At 40.9% G+C, this 19,757-nt stretch overlaps 1 protein-coding gene across 1 annotated transcript in view; it reads left to right on the plus strand.

Annotated features, from left to right (window-relative positions):
* LOC134988777 (transient receptor potential cation channel subfamily M member 2-like) overlaps window positions 1–19,757 on the plus strand; it is a 448,705-nt gene that overhangs the window by 221,999 nt on the left and 206,949 nt on the right. The window contains exon 12 of the mRNA XM_063950574.1: window positions 12,492–12,696. Within this exon, the coding sequence (XP_063806644.1) occupies window positions 12,492–12,696 (205 nt within the window). The remainder of the gene's footprint in view (window positions 1–12,491; window positions 12,697–19,757) is intronic.

The raw sequence follows: 19,757 nt of genomic DNA on the forward strand, positions 1-19,757 counted from the left end.
CGCTATGGCGTAGCTTACGCTCGAGACCACGAGGAGGTCACCAGCGATGCAGACGCTCACAACACTATACCTTTATGTTAAAACCTTATACCAATGAAATACACTGAATACCTTAATGTGAGTACAGGGTGTAAGTGCAACCTTGTGTAACCTGACTAACTACAAAGCTGCTTGAGCGTCACCGACGCTCAAGTGAACACTTAACACTATAGAAAATACACAGATACTGGTTTAGGTTCCAAAGCCTATTAACTGTATTATATCTAATATACTTGTAAAAGGGGATAACAGTACAAATGATACACTACAATATAACAAGGACTTCCTAACCACAGAACTAAACAATAAATACAAAAAGACAATACTACACTGACCTAAATGCAATACAGTACAATACTATAATACTATGAGAGATATAAGAGAAAAGAGGAGAGAGAGAGATAGAGAGAGAGAGAGAAATTGGCTCACAGAAAGACAATGATTACGGAGAGAAACTTACGCACAAAGGGTATGATCGCCTGCGCCTCGATATCCAGCTCCCGGCTATCAGCAGATAACCGTTGATGAGAGTGAGTGAAATTGGATATGGTCGGCCTGCCTATTTATGCCCCACACACAATGCAATCTCATAGTCCCTACAATCCCATTGTTCATTGGCCGAAGGAATTCGGCCCTGCATCATAACAAAAGGTCATAAGTTGACTCATATCAGTGGCCCTGGTTATGCAAAATAATGGGTGATGACTAACACATTCCTGTCTTCTGGAGAGCGATTGTTTGGCGAATACAAAACAGAATCCTGTCTGGGTTCTGTTCTATATTCATGATGTCCACTTTCAGTTGAGACAATGACATCTCAGCCCTCATTCTCCTGTATACAAATCCAGCCCCATTTGTAAACACAGGTGTTGGCCCTCCTTATTGAGTCTCAAAAACTCAGTGTAATTAAAGGCTATTGTACTCCGTCTGCGGGAAAGATACTGATTTGGAGTACAATTGATCTTCAATTACTATTCCTGTGTTTACCTTATGCATGTGTAGATATGAGGCCCTCTTAACATGCAAACTATTGTTTGGGGGATCTCTGAGGTCAAAGAGACATTTGAGACCCACTGATGCCTGTCTCCAACTGTTCAGATGCATGACTAAGTAAGAACAAATAATAATAAATAAATGGACATAACTTCTTATGTCCATAACTATTCGCACGAGCGATTAATACGCTCCAAACCAACACCGGAATATTGCTAATTAAATACTCTTCCGATGGGTACCAAACACTGCTGTATGATTCCTGTTAGACCCTTCGTACGATGCAAAGAGGGATTCCTCAGCTCAGGGACATTCTATTTTAACCAAACTTTCAGAATCTATCAAAGGGACCATGATCTATAAACTACATTAATTGTGAACAGTTGTAACGAATGGGTCGCACGCTACGACTACGTAAACTCTACCGTAAATACGCATACCGCGCCTGCGAGTGCACGCTATTGCGGGTATGCGCCTCCACGGGAGAGCGCACGCATGCGCAGCACGGACCAGTGTGCGGTGCAAATATGGCAACGTGCATAGAGACATTTTTCTGACTTCGACAGTCCACCCTTTGGCAGTCAATAATAACTGCCACAAAACGTTTAAGGAGAAAAATGTAAGTCAGGGGTTAATTGATTTCCATGGTGGGGTAAGGAAGAAGAGAGGAGTAGGTGTGAAAAGGGTATGACCTAGTGAGAGAGTAGAAGCATGTGTGTATGAGTCCATGTTTGGAGGGTCATGTATCATCGTGCCGTACGTGTGGTAAATCAAGCTTCGAGGTATTGCGAAGTATACATTTGAATTCCTTCTTATCCTGTGGTACAGGTCTGTGGATGGGCTGTCAAACTCTACCGAGCTCATTTCGGCTGTGGTTGTAACAAAATGGGGATGCACATTTTAGTTGATGATACATGAATGGGGGAGGTATGTGGTTGCTGCTATCTGTGCCTGTATTCCCTATCGTCTATGTGTGTCGTTACCTGGGGGTTGTAGAGATGAAGATAAGGAACACTTACGAAAAATGCAATGATATTCTATGTCAGGGAAATGTACATCTGTTGTTGAAGTTGTGTTCGGTATCTGTTGAGAGTCGTCTTCTTTGCGCTGTATTGCTCCTTGGGCATGAGCAAATAGCTTTGTCTGAGCCATCAGATTTACAAAAATGTTGGGCTAGCGTGAGTTTAAAAATACTAGGGAAACTGGGGATCTATGGCAAAGTTCATCAAGTGTCCATATTTAAAGTTGTCAAATCTTCTTCTTTGGTGCTTGTCTGTTGTCTGTATAGCGTCTCGTCAACTTCCTCGTCCAAGGGGGTCTTTGTATCTTGGAGAAAAACAGAAAAACAGGTGAAAGAAACGGACCGTATAATCGCATTTTCATCACATTCTGGTTTCTATCATTGGGTCATAAATCAAATCCAGGTTAATTACGGTTTCCTCACTCCTCAAGCTCATCACTTTTGTACTTTGTTTGCACCTCATTAAAGCCTGCCCGCATCTAAATATCAATCCAATCGATATAACAACACCCAAGATACATAGGAGAAACTTTCCAACATCCATTATGACTCCTTGAGCCCAGTCTCCCAAACCGGAGAACCAATTTCGCGGGTTCAACCATGACACCCAACTAGTCAGCTCATTACCTACAGCAGCAAGGGTGAGATTGTGTTTTCGACGAAATTCCCACTTCAATTGGAGAATATCATCCATCTTTTGGTCTATGACCTCTACCGGATCCTCGGTGCTATTTGTGATGTACGTGCAACACTTTATGCCGTACTGTGTTGCCAATGTAACACAATATCCGCCTGTTACTGCTGTAAGATAATTAAGAACCATCCTATGCTGAACTAGTTCTGTTTTGTAAGCTTGAAGTTCTCTTCCAGTGTATCTAAACGTGTCATCATACATTTCAGTGATATTATCTAACAAATTGGCGAGTGCGGAAATGTATCTATAATTCATCACACCTCGAGCGGTGCGAGTGAAATCTAACGCTACCAGAACCTGAATCCCGGTGGATTCATGGATAAGATCAGAGGCCGGATGCTCTAACCTTTCTGACAGTTGTCTTTTAACTCGGTGCTCGTAATGAGTGTGAGTATAAGGAGCTTGGGCACCTCGGTGTATGTCCTTCATTTTGTCATGTGTAACAGTCATCACTTCAGGCAATACTTTTCCAATATAACACAATCCTTCAGAGTTTGGGGCAAGCCACTTGTACGCCTTTCTCCCACATATGAAATATGCGTCATCGGGGAGAACATAGGGGACGGAGAAGGACATGACCATGTTACAAACCTTCCAGGTGAAATCTCCTGACCCTAATTCTTCCATCTGCTTAATGCACGTATCAGTTTGTATGATATGTGCACAGTATCCTGGTGATACCTCTCCAACTCTAGTAATCCTATTTCCTAAGGTATATCGATACCGGAAAGATTTTCCTCTACTGGCTATGTGGCGTACCAGCTCTGTATCTGTAGGCATTCTATCTGCTCTGTGTGAAAAGGTCATGGTAAGGTTGCTCCATGACACTTCCCAATTTCCCGGCTTACGGGGATTGGAGATATTAAAACATAATAGGGACCTATCCACATGGTATTGGTGGAGCTTCAAACTAGGAGGGCTGGAGATGTTAAACCTCCGGTCCACCGGTCTCCCACCCTTTAGCTCAAGTACCTCCCCTAACGTTAAAGGAAATGGTACTAGCCCTGATTTACTATGACCCTGAGGTACTTGAGAGCATACCCAACAATCTGTTTTATTTAACACACTACCCACTAAGGAGTGATAGTCACTCAATGGATGCCGGTCCCTATGGTTATTAAAACTGGATTGGCATTATTGTTACCGAGCCTACTGATACAGTTTTCTTTTTTTGAGCTAACAATCCTTCAAAGAAAATGTTTACAGATAACATGGTTGTTAGATCGTGCCCGGTACTCGCCTTTGCTTGGTGATTGGGTTGCTATTGGAAATTTACACCTCCGTCTCAGTCATTAGAGCCTTTCTGGATCCTTTCTCGACCTCACTGGTACTCTCACCGAAACAGACTGCTCTGGTCAACATCATGGTTAACGGGAAAATCCATATCGCAGTCTCTTGGGGCAAGTCCATCTTACAGGAGGAGAAAAGACGAAATTTGTAAAGGGGGTATAAGAAAACAGTTTGAGGGGGGGGGGGGAGAACTCGTTACGATAATAAGTTCTCTCGTCTTGTTGTTCTTCTTGTTCTGCTGTCCTCTCAAAGGTGCTGTCTCTCAGTCTTCAAAAACGATCATTCTGGTGATGCAATATTCCTTCCTAACCGACGATCTTTCTGTAAGGAGCAAAAATCTGGCATTACCATTGGTCCAACTGAGGGGTGACATACCATCTTTAAACCATGGAAACATGAGTGAGAAGAGAGAGGAAATAAAAAAATAAAAGAGATAGAGAACAATTCATGTGCATATATACATTACATAACTCGACAATAACCATCAATAAGAAAAGAGAAACAAAGCATTTTTAAACATTGTAAGAAAACATTGTTAGCATTAGAAAAACATTGTCAGACTTATTAGGCTGTCATATCTATGTGTCTAATGGTCTCCCTGAGCAGTCCCTTCCCACCAGCACCTGCATTACTCCACTGTCTGTATCTGGCCAGAAATACATTGTGGCGGAGGTCATGCTGGGGTTTGGTAGACTTCTGCAAGGACCAAGTGGATATGCAATGTGTGAATTCTTACCACTACTAGTCAGAGATGGGGATAGAGAGAGGGAGAGAAAAACATTTTTCACAAATACATTTACAACTTTTCACCTGGTCATTCCTGTGTCTTTAGTGAATGACCTCCCACTTCATTAACCGTTACTTCAGGCTTGCCTCCATTCCTAATAATCACCTTTCCTGCCTATGTGATCCTTGATTATAATGGTGTGTATTGTAATTTTGCTCATTTCTTGGTCTAGGGGGTCTAACTTTATGTGGGTTATTACAGTTGCTAGCACAATGCCCTTCTCTCCTACACTGATAACAAATCCTGGGCTTCCTCCACGTGTCCATGACCTGAGGTTTTGGTTGATTTGATGCCTCCTCAAACGCTCGGATGCTCATCATCATCAATCGTTTCCCCTGTACTTCCCTGATTCCTTGGATTTTATGATTATGGTGTTGTCTTTCTCTTGATCTACAATCTCTTGCAATGTGTCCCTTTTTATGACAATTGTAACAGATTTCCATATCTGGATTTCTCGCAGGGGTGTGTGGCTTTTGTTGGGGTGGTCTTGTGGTTTGGGCCTGTATATTTGCTGCCATTAACTTATCTCTTAGTGACTCTCTGTACCTGGTGATATTCTGGTCATGATTAATGACGGCCTCTCTTAGTGCGGCCACCGAGATCTCTCTCCAGTTTGGGTTGGTGGTCTGTACCCTTGTTTTTAATTCATCCTTTAAACCATTCATTAATACCTTAACCGCTATTCCTTTATGTTGTGCATTTGTCTTGATGTCTGCGATCCCAGTGTTTCTAGCCATTATTTGCAGTGCTCGATTGAAATAATTAGAAACATTTTCCTTTTCGTTTTGCCTTATGGAGAAAATTTCATTCCACTTGACAGTGGTTGGGAAATATATTCCTAACTGTCGGTTAATTTGCCTAATACATTCCTGATTGTGTTCCTCCATACAGGGTACCTCCGTGTTTAATTTACAATCAGCAATGAATTTTTCAGGGTCAACACTGGAGGGCAAACATGCCCTCAGCACTGTCCGCCACTCTTTGTTGGTGGGTTCTGTGGCGTTTCCTAGTTCTTTAATAAACCTTTGACATTTGGCTAGATTTTTCCTCGGATCAGGAAATTCAGACATAATTGATCTCAATTCGGTCCGGGACAAGAGACAGCGCATTGCACTGTCCTTGACGGGAATGATTCCCTGATCGTCAGTCTTCCCATTGGGGACTGAGATCACCCTGGCCAGATCGAGCTCAGTTACATCATCTTGTGTTGGTCTTACAATATGGGGTACATCTGTTTGTGCGTGATATGAAACATTGTACGTACCTGTGGACACGACCTCACCTGACCCTCCGTTAGGGGGTTCGATTATTGCCTTTACCAATTTTGTCGCGTCCACCTGGATGGCTTTTGTGATGGTTGCTGGAAGAGGTGCTGACATCGTTCTGGGCTCACTTTCTTGTTTGTATTCCTGAGGGAGGTTTGACATGGGGTGCAGCTTGCACAGGTTAATAGTTGTACATTCAACAGTATTACAATAATCATTGTTACATTTATTACACTTATTCTTATAATCTATATTACAGTTGCTAAGAGCGTTTTTATTGTTCACCCTTGTGTCTTTCTCTCCGCAATCAACCCCTCTCCTGATGCCACTGTCTCTCCTCTCAAGATAAGAGTCAGAAAAGTCAATAGACTCTTTTTGTAATTCACTTTCCTGTTGCCATAACTGTAAATATTCATAATGTTTATTTTGTCTCTTCGTTGGTTCAATGAGACTTATCCTCCTCCTTAAATTTTGTAACACTACTGGACTGAAGCTACCTATTCTTGGGAATTTGTCCCTGTCTTGTACAGTCATTCTCTCCCATTCATCACATAAAATTTCTGTGTGACTTCCGTATTTTTCACACATGATGTACCTTGCCGACCCAATTGATCGGTTCTCTGAATCAACCCGAACCGAGGTTGATCGCCCCCTACCTGAACAACTGGCCCCCATAATCTGCAGGCGTTGCTTATTCCTCCTTGAATATCAAGGCTTTCAGCGAACCCTTACAAACAAACCAAGAAGTCCTGGGCAGGCCGGCGGTGGCGGTTTACCAAGTACCCCACTTACTTCTCGCCCACGTTGGCCTGTGCTGCAATCACTGTATCCAGAGCTGCGGTACCCAACCCAGGGCCCCTGTGAACCTTTATTTACTGGGGCGCGTTCCCCAGCAAGTATCGGTTGTTGGATAGTTCCTGAGTGACCAGCGAACTTCCCTTCCAAAAATAAAAAATTACACAAATCACGTCAGAATGTACAAATAGCGTTTGTGACCACTTTACTCTAATGGTATTAGGTCAGATTACTAACTACTGCACACAATTACGTGTGGTCCAATCGTTCAGTACACAAGCACTACTTGTTATGTACTGAGAGATCAATGGAATCGATGTTTCCGGCCGCGATTCCTTCAGCAAGAGCTTATGGCCTATATGGGTTCTGCACCAACACCCCAGGCGTTGTGCCACTGGACTTTTATAGCGGACCTCTTTGTCTATTTTACCTGTTACCTTATGACCTCCTGGTCTGTTACCTTATGACCTCCTGGTCTGTTACCTTATGACCTCCTGGTCTGTTACCTTATGGTCCGCTATACTCTAATGCTCAAATATTATTTAACCAGGGATGCCTCCCTAGCCACCGTATATGTCACTTACACGTATGTCCCTTGACGAGTACCCGGCTTTCCTTTTGGTTCCACCTTACAGTTATATAAACTTTTGTATACAAAACACACTCACTCAACACATGTACACTTTTGTTTCTATATCTATTTCTGCGCAGAAATTTGTCTTTAGCCCAACAGTGTTACCAATTAGGAGCAGGATCTGTTAAACTAAATTTCAGATTCTCCAAAAATAGACTTGCGTTATTTTCCGCGTCGCGTTATCTACCGCTGTGCGTTACTTATCGCCTTTGCGTTACTTCACTTTATCACAACTTGAGCTACGTGGGCGTAACCGGACGCTACGTTGCGTCTGCCTTTGGATTGCGTACGCTAGTCTTTGTTAGCGACACGTGTACGCAATGCAAAGATCCACCGTAACACAATATATTTTTATCAATGTAAATGATCCCTGATCATCTACCGCAATCCACACTGACTGCCTTGTATCTCAGACAAACCGTGTGTTTGTTCTATACTTTAACTATTACCTCTACTATGAAATAACAGCAAATCTCTTTTTAGCACTTTCTATCAACTATAAAATTGGCAAACAGGAATAGTGATATACGAAAATGAAACAGAAATGCAGATATATGCGTGCGTACGCAAGACAAAAGAAAAATAAACAGTTTTAAAAAGACACAAGCGTTTTGTTCTTACTTCCGGTTACCGGGTTCCTTCAGCACTCTTTATCTAAGCGAAGCAGACGCTTATCCCGCCAGCACTATGAGACAATCTCCCACCCTTTGCTGGGGGATAATGTCTGCTGATCTACCTAGTGCAGATGTGAGAAGTATAGGACGAGTTCCCAATTGACAATGCTAAATTCCTTTGTCGTATAAACAACCCTTTATGAAGCTAAGAACACTGTACGCTGTTTACTTAAGAAGTACCGTAATGGTACGCTGTTGGCGTAACGATCGCTCGGCCGTAGGCGAGACGCTCAAGCGTCACGTTCGCTCGCGGCCCAGCGATCACAGGACACGTTATTGGTTATGTCTAGGGTAATGATTCGCTATGGCGTAGCTTACGCTCGAGACCACGAGGAGGTCACCAGCGATGCAGACGCTCACAACACTATACCTTTATGTTAAAACCTTATACCAATGAAATACACTGAATACCTTAATGTGAGTACAGGGTGTAAGTGCAACCTTGTGTAACCTGACTAACTACAAAGCTGCTTGAGCGTCACCGACGCTCAAGTGAACACTTAACACTATAGAAAATACACAGATACTGGTTTAGGTTCCAAAGCCTATTAACTGTATTATATCTAATATACTTGTAAAAGGGGATAACAGTACAAATGATACACTACAATATAACAAGGACTTCCTAACCACAGAACTAAACAATAAATACAAAAAGACAATACTACACTGACCTAAATGCAATACAGTACAATACTATAATACTATGAGAGATATAAGAGAAAAGAGGAGAGAGAGAGATAGAGAGAGAGAGAGAAATTGGCTCACAGAAAGACAATGATTACGGAGAGAAACTTACGCACAAAGGGTATGATCGCCTGCGCCTCGATATCCAGCTCCCGGCTATCAGCAGATAACCGTTGATGAGAGTGAGTGAAATTGGATATGGTCGGCCTGCCTATTTATGCCCCACACACAATGCAATCTCATAGTCCCTACAATCCCATTGTTCATTGGCCGAAGGAATTCGGCCCTGCATCATAACAAAAGGTCATAAGTTGACTCATATCAGTGGCCCTGGTTATGCAAAATAATGGGTGATGACTAACACATTCCTGTCTTCTGGAGAGCGATTGTTTGGCGAATACAAAACAGAATCCTGTCTGGGTTCTGTTCTATATTCATGATGTCCACTTTCAGTTGAGACAATGACATCTCAGCCCTCATTCTCCTGTATACAAATCCAGCCCCATTTGTAAACACAGGTGTTGGCCCTCCTTATTGAGTCTCAAAAACTCAGTGTAATTAAAGGCTATTGTACTCCGTCTGCGGGAAAGATACTGATTTGGAGTACAATTGATCTTCAATTACTATTCCTGTGTTTACCTTATGCATGTGTAGATATGAGGCCCTCTTAACATGCAAACTATTGTTTGGGGGATCTCTGAGGTCAAAGAGACATTTGAGACCCACTGATGCCTGTCTCCAACTGTTCAGATGCATGACTAAGTAAGAACAAATAATAATAAATAAATGGACATAACTTCTTATGTCCATAACTATTCGCACGAGCGATTAATACGCTCCAAACCAACACCGGAATATTGCTAATTAAATACTCTTCCGATGGGTACCAAACACTGCTGTATGATTCCTGTTAGACCCTTCGTACGATGCAAAGAGGGATTCCTCAGCTCAGGGACATTCTATTTTAACCAAACTTTCAGAATCTATCAAAGGGACCATGATCTATAAACTACATTAATTGTGAACAGTTGTAACGAATGGGTCGCACGCTACGACTACGTAAACTCTACCGTAAATACGCATACCGCGCCTGCGAGTGCACGCTATTGCGGGTATGCGCCTCCACGGGAGAGCGCACGCATGCGCAGCACGGACCAGTGTGCGGTGCAAATATGGCAACGTGCATAGAGACATTTTTCTGACTTCGACAATGTACAGGTCCTATTATTACAGCTATAACTCACAGAGGAAAGTACATTATATACCCATTATCAGTATAATGTACAGGTACCATTATTACACTATAACTCACAGAGGAAAGTACAGTATATACCCATTATCAGTATAACGTACAGGTCCTATTATTACACTATAACTCACAGAGGAAAGTACAGTATATACCCTTTATCAGTATAATGTACAGGTCCTATTATTACACTATAACTCACAGAGGAAAGTACAGTATATACCCATTATCAGTATAATGTACATGTCCTATTATTACACTATAACTCACAGAGGAAAGTACAGTATATACCCATTATCAGTATAATGTACAGGTACCATTATTACACTATAACTCACAGAGGAAAGTACAGTATATACCCATTATCAGTATAACGTACAGGTCCTATTATTACACTATAACTCACAGAGGAAAGTACAGTATATACCCATTATCAGTATAACGTACAGGTCCTATTATTACACTATAACTCACAGAGGAAAGTACAGTATATACCCATTATCAGTATAACGTACAGGTCCTATTATTACACTATAACTCACAGAGGAAAGTACAGTATATACCCATTATCAGTATAATGTGCAGGTCCTATTATTACACTATAACTCACAGAGGAAAGTACAGTATATACCCATTATCAGTATAATGTACAGGTCCTATTATTACAGTATAACACACAGAGTAAAGTGCAGTATATACTAGAGATGTGCAGTGGGCACTTTTCGTGTTTTGGGCAGGATATATAGTACAAGTGCAAAGCAGTTTTGAACTTCCCGCTCCCAGCTGGAATTGCTCTGAATAAATTAGTGATGTCACATTCTGTTACAGCACTCTCTGGCACCGCTCAAACCGGACAATTAAACTCTTTAATATGAGTGGTGCCAGGGCAAATTACTGTGAAAATGTGCCCCTACCACACCAAAACACCCCAATGTATAAATCTAATATTTGCAATTCCCCTCCAGTTTACGATCAAAAACTGGATGCAGGGGGAAAAAAAGTCATCCATGTTTGTACACCCATTTGAAGTCTCTCTGAGTACACCCTCTACAGGCAGCACTGCGCAGGCGCAACAAATTGAAAAGCCCTATCTTTATAATGAGGCATATTTTACTTAATTTTTAAAAAATTGTAACTTTCTTGAAAACCTTAACCCCAAAAGGCACTACACTGGGACAACCTCTATCTAATAAGATAAACCCCAACTCTTAATTCATCCTCTACCCTGAGTTTTGCCTTCCAAAAATCCCCTCATAGACTACATTGAAAAACGGTCCAAAAAAACCAAACAGGAAGTAGCAGAAAAAAACTTACAGTTTAAACTTTAGATTACTCCCAATTACTATTTTTTTATTATTTTGTCCTGAAATTTGGCATGCTGCACCGGGTGACTATTCTACACGTCCATGCCAAATTTCAGCTCAGTATATCAAATCACTTTTGAGGTGTAGCCCCTCAAACTCCATGCCCCCATCTCAGAAGTTCCCTATGGGAGAATTACGTTTGTTCGATTCAGCCTTAATATAAGGGCACGACCGTGTCCATATAATAATCTGCTCAGCCGCAATGCTGATCATTTTTGCATAGAATACAAAATAAGCGATTAGCATCTCTGTGATGAACGGCGATGGGCGCCAACGTATATTAGAACATCCCGCCCCAAGTGAGAGTAGGAAAATGACAGAAGTGGGAAAGCAGGATGAGACCATGGCTGCCAGAGGTGCAGTATTATCTTCCTGTGCTAATACACGCCTCCCTACATTGTAAAAATCCCCACAGGACATCTCTCTCGCACACGTGTGTGAAAGGGGGTGCGGCCTAGTGCCTGAAGTGTGCCATTTTGTGGGCTGGACTGTGTGACACGCCCCCATTTATTGTCACTATGGGGGTGAGCCCAGCACTCCAGCAGCTGCTAGTCAACCCCTGCCCCTCCGTGCACCAACTGTACAGCACACCGAGCGCATACACTCACCATCCATTCACCATGCAGTGCCCCCCCCCCCCCGCATTCCTACTGCCTGCAGGATACTGCAGCCTGCGCACGTGACATTGGGACATTGCAGAAAAGCGAGACTCTCACTGAATCCGGGACATTCGGAAGGTATGCTAATAGCATTCTGCATCTGTATAAATGTCCACAGTCTCTTTCCACAGTCCTGTCAGTGTCATCACCACGTCCCAAACATAGCGCTGCACATCTACACGCTGTGACCATACACACCAAAATCACACATCTACCAAGCATCAGTCCGCAGTGAGCAGCCATCAGTCCTCATGGACACGTCTGGTCTCCTCTGCGGCTGGATGATGTGTAGATCCCGTTATACTGTACATACTAATGGAAGATGTCTCTTTCTCTCTCACAGACCCAGACCCTACAGCTGTCTCTGGAAGATCATGGCCTTCTTCAACGCCCCAATAATCAAGTTCTATTATAATTATCTGTCATATGTCGGCTTCCTGGTGCTCTTTGCTTATGTGCTGATAGTTGATTTCCAGACGTATCCATCTTGGAGAGAATATCTCTTGTACGCCTGGGTAATAACCCTCCTGTGTGAGGAGCTGCGACAGGTAATGTACTATATATATTATACATAATGTCTCATGCATTGCAGTACACAGTGTATACAGAGGTTGTGGGAAAATATACAGACCTGGGTGCCTGACCTCAACCACATCATAGTTCACCAGTGGTCTTATAGACTGCACTATTGCTGAAGTGGCCTGACCCAGTGTCATAGTAATAAACATTGCAGAACCAAAACTGTGACAACCCATATGCTGTGGTGGCTGCAGGTATGGTACAGAGCATACTGTACATCAGATATGTCCCACCACATTATACTGTACATCAGATATAGCACAGCACATTATACTGTACATCAGATATGGCACAGCATATTATACTGTACATCATATATGGCACACCACATTATACTGTACATCAGATATAGCACAGCACATTATACTGTACATCAGCTATAGCACAGCACATTATACTGTACATCATATATGGCACACCACATTATACTGTACATCAGATATGGCACAGCACATTATACTGTACATCAGATATGGCACACCACATTATACTGTACATCAGATATGGCACACCACATTATACTGTACATCAGATATGGCACAGCACATTATACTGTACATCAGATATGGCACAGCACATTATACTGTACATCAGATATGGCACAGCACATTATACTGTACATCAGATATGGCACAGCACATTATACTGTACATCAGATATGTCCCACCACATTATACTGTACATCAGATATAGCACAGCACATTATACTGTACATCAGATATGGCACAGCATATTATACTGTACATCATATATGGCACACCACATTATACTGTACATCAGATATAGCACAGCACATTATACTGTACATCAGCTATAGCACAGCACATTATACTGTACATCATATATGGCACACCACATTATACTGTACATCAGATATGGCACAACACATTATACTGTACATCATATATGGCACACCACATTATACTGTACATCAGATATGGCCCACCACATTATACTGTACATCATATATGGCACACCACATTATACTGTACATCAGATATGGCACAGCACATTATACTGTACATCAGATATGGCACAGCACATTATACTGTACATCAGATATGGCACACCACATTATACTGTACATCAGATATGGCACACCACATTATACTGTACATCAGATATAGCACAGCACATTATACTGTACATCAGATATAGCACAGCACATTATACTGTACATCAGATATGGCCCACCACATTATACTGTACATCAGATATGGCCCACCACATTATACTGTACATCATATATGGCACACCACATTATACTGTACATCAGATATGGCACAGCACATTATACTGTACATCAGATATGGCACAGCACATTATACTGTACATCAGATATGGCACACCACATTATACTGTACATCAGATATGGCACACCACATTATACTGTACATCAGATATAGCACAGCACATTATACTGTACATCAGATATAGCACAGCACATTATACTGTACATCAGATATAGCACAGCCCATTATACTGTACATCAGATATAGCACAGCACATTATACTGTACATCATATATGGCACAGCACATTATACTGTACATCAGATATGGCACACCACATTATACTGTACATCAGTTATAGCACAGCACATTATACTGTACATCATATATGGCACAGCACATTATACTGTACATCAGATATAGCACAGCACATTATACTGTACATCAGATATAGCACAGCACATTATACTGTACATCAGATATAGCACAGCACATTATACTGTACATCAGGTACGGCACAGCACATTATACTGTACATCAGATATGGCACAGCGCACTATACTGTACATCAGATATGACCCACCACATTATACTGTACATCAGATATTGCCCACCACATTATACTGTACATAAGATATGGCACAGCACATTATACTGTACATCAGATATAACACAGTACATTATACTGTACATCAGATATGGCACAGCACATTATACTGTACATCAGATATTGCACAGCACATTATACTGTACATCAGATATGGCACAGCACATTATACTGTACATCAGATATAACACAGCACATTATACTGTACATCAGATATTGCACAGCACATTATACTGTACATCAGATATGGCACAGCACATTATACTGTACATCAGATATGGCACAGCACATTATACTGTACATCAGATATGGCACAGCACATTATACTGTACATCAGATATGGCACAGCACACTATACTGTACATCAGATATGGCCCACCACATTATACTGTACATCAGATATAGCACAGCACACTATACTGTACATCAGATATGGCACAGCACATTATACTGTACATCAGATATGGCCCACCACATTATACTGTACATCAGATATGACACAGCACATTATACTGTACATCAGATATGGCCCACCACATTATACTGTACATCAGATATAGCACAGCACATTATACTGTACATCAGATATGGCACAGCACATTATACTGTACATCAGATATGACACAGCACATTATACTGTACATCAGATATGGCACAGCACATTATACTGTACATCAGATATGGCCCACCACATTATACTGTACATCAGATATAGCACAGCACACTATACTGTACATCAGATATGGCACAGCACATTATACTGTACATCAGATATGGCCCACCACATTATACTGTACATCAGATATGGCCCACCACATTATACTGTACATCAGATATGGCACAGCACATTATACTGTACATCAGATATGGCACAGCACATTATACTGTACATCAGATATAGCACAGCACATTATACTGTACATCAGATATGGCACAGCACATTATACTGTACATCAGATATGACACAGCACATTATACTGTACATCAGATATGGCACAGCACATTATACTGTACATCAGATATAGCACAGCCCATTATACTGTACATCAGATATGGCACACCACATTATACTGTACATCAAATATGGCACAGCACATTATACTGTACATCAGATATGGCACACCACATTATACTGTACATCAAATATAGCACAGCACATTATACTGTACATCAGATATAGCACAGCACATTATACTGTACATCAGATACGGCACAGCACATTATACTGTACATCAGATATGTCACAGCACACTATACTGTACATCAGATATGGCACAGCACATTATACTGTACATCAGATATGGCCCACCACATTATACTGTACATCATATATGGCACACCACATTATACTGTACATCAGATATGGCACAGCCTATTATACTGTACATCAGATATGACACAGGACATTATACTGTACATCAGATATAGCACAGCACATTATACTGTACATCAGATATAGCACAGCACATTATACTGTACATCAGATATGGCACAGCACATTATACTGTACATCAGATATGGCACAGCACATTATACTGTACATCAGATATGGCACAGCACATTATACTGTACATCAGATATAGCACAGCACATTATACTGTACATCAGATATAGCACAGCACATTATACTGTACATCAGATAGGGCACATCACATTATACTGTACATCAGATATAGCACAGCACATTATACTGCACATCAGATATAGCACAGCACATTATACTGTACATCAGATATAGCACAGCACATTATACTGTACATCAGATACGGCACAGCACATTATACTGTACATCAGATATGTCACAGCACACTATACTGTACATCAGATATGGCACAGCACATTATACTGTACATCAGATATAGCACAGCACATTATACTGTACATCAGATATAGCACAGCACATTATACTGTACATCAGATATGGCCCACCATATTATACTGTACATCAGATATAGCACATCATATTATACTGTACATCAGATATGGCACAGCACATTATACTGTACATCAGATATGGCACAGCACATTATACTGTACATCAGATATGGCCCACCACATTATACTGTACATCAGATATGGCCCACCACATTATACTGTACATCAGATATAGCACATCATATTATACTGTACATCAGATATGGCCCACCACATTATACTGTACATCAGATATGGCACAGCACATTATACTGTACATCAGATATGGCACAGCACATTATACTGTACATCAGATATAGCACATCATATTATACTGTACATCAGCTATAGCACAGCACACTATACTGTACATCAGATATAACACAGAACAGTATACTGTACATCAGATATGGCACAGCACATTATACTGTACACCAGATATGGCACACCACATTATACTGTACATCAGATATGGCCCACCACATTATACTGTACAAGAGATATAGCACAGCACAATATACTGTACATCAGATATAGCCCAATACATTATACTGTACATCAGATATGGCACAGCACATTATACTGTACATCAGATATGGCACAGCACATTATACTGTACATCAGATATAGCACAGCACATTATACTGTACATTAGATATGGCACAGCACATTATATTGTACATGAAATATGACACAGCGCATTATATTGTACATCAGATATGGCACAGCACATTATACTGTACATCAGATATGGCACAGCGCATTATACTGTACATCAGATATAGCACAGCACATTATACTGTACATCAGCTATAGCACAACACATTATACTGTACATCAGATATGGCACAGCACATTATACTGTACATCAGATATGGCACAGCACATTATACTGTACATCAGATGTGGCCCACCACATTATACTGTACATCAGATATGGCACAGCACATTATACTGTACATCAGATATGGCACAGCACATTATACTGTACATCAGATATGGCACATCACATTATACTGTACATCAGATATGGCCCACCACATTATACTGTACATCAGATATAGCACAGCACACTATACTGTACATCAGCTATAGCCCACCACATTATACTGTACATCAGATATGGCCCACCACATTATACTGTACATCAGATATGGCCCACCACATTATACTGTACATCAGCTATAGCCCACCACATTATACTGTACATCAGCTATAGCCCACCACATTATACTGTACATCAGATATGGCACAGCACATTATACTGTACATCAGATATGGCCCACCACATTATACTGTACATCAGCTATAGCCCACCACATTATACTGTACATCAGATATGGCCCACCACATTATACTGTACATCAGATATGGCACAGCACATTATACTGTACATCAGCTATAGCCCACCACATTATACTGTACATCAGATATGGTACAGCACATTATACTGTACATCAGCTATAGCCCACCACATTATACTGTACATGAGTTATAGCCCACCACATTATACTGTACATCAGATATGGCACAGCACACTATACTGTACATCAGATATAGCACAGCCCATTATAATGTATATCAGATATAGCACAGGACATTATACTGTACATCAGATATAGCACAGCACATTATACTGTACATTAGATATGGACCACCACATTATACTGTACAGCACATATGGCACAGCACACTATACTGTACATCAGATATGGCACATAACACTATACTGTACATCAGATATGGCACAGCACATTATACTGTACAGAAGGTATGGCACAACCCATTATACTGTACATCAGCTATAGCACAGCACATTATACTGTACAGCAGATATGGCACAGCACACTATACTGTACATTAGATATGGCACAGCACACTATACTGTACATCAGATATGTCCCACCACATGATACTGTACATCAGATATGGCACAGCCCATTATACTGTTCATCAGATAAGACACAGCACATTATACTGTACATCAGATATGGCACAACACATTATACTGTACAACAGCTATAGCTCAGCACATTATACTGTACAGCAGATATGGCACAGCACATTATATTGTACATCAGATATGGCACAGCCCATTATACTATTCATCAGATAAGGCACAGCACATTATACAGTACATCAGATATGGCACAACACATTATACTGTACAACAGCTATAGCTCAGCACATTATACTGTACAGCAGATATGGCACAGCACATTATACTGTACAGCAGATATGGCACAGCACATTATACTGTAAATCAGATATGGAAATGCACATTATACTGTTCATCAGGTATGGCACATCATATTATACTGTTCATTAGATATGGCACAGCACATTATACTGTACATCAGTTATGGCACAGCACATTATACTGTACATCAGATATGGCCCACCGCATCATACTTTACATCAGATATGGCACAGCACATTATACTGTACATCAGATTTGGCACAGTACACTATACTGTACATTAGATATGACATAGTACATTATACTGTACATCAGATATGGCACAGCACACTATACTGTACGTCAGATATGACACAGCACATTATACTGTACATCAGATATTGCACAGCACACTATACTGTAAATCAGATAAGGCACAGCACACTATACTGTACATCAGATATTGCACAGCACACTATACTGTACAGCAGATATGGCACAGCACATTATACTGTACATCAGATTTGGCACAGCACATTATACTGTACATCAGATATAGCACAGTACACTATACTGTACATTAGATATGACATAGTACATTATACTGTACATCAGATATGGCACAGCACACTATACTGTACATCAGATATGACACAGCACATTATACTGTACATCAGATATTGCACAGCACACTATACTGTACATTAGATATGACATAGTACATTATACTGTACATCAGATATTGCACAGCACATTATACTGTACATCCGATATGGCACAGCACATTATACTGTTCATCAGGTATGGCACATCGTATTATACTGTACCTCAAATATGGCACAGCACATTATACTGTACATCAGATATGACACACCACATTATACTGTACATCAGATATGGCACTGCACATTATACTGTACATCAGATATGGCACAGCACATTATAGTGTACATCAGATATGGCACAGCACACTATACTGTACATCAGATATAGCACAGCACATTATACTATACATCAGATTTGGCACAGCACACTATACTGTACATTAGATATAACACAGCACATTATACTGTACATCAGGTATTGCACATCATAGTAT

Source organism: Pseudophryne corroboree, chromosome 2 (genome assembly GCF_028390025.1).
Source record: "Pseudophryne corroboree isolate aPseCor3 chromosome 2, aPseCor3.hap2, whole genome shotgun sequence".
NCBI classification, from domain to species: Eukaryota; Metazoa; Chordata; class Amphibia; order Anura; family Myobatrachidae; genus Pseudophryne; species Pseudophryne corroboree.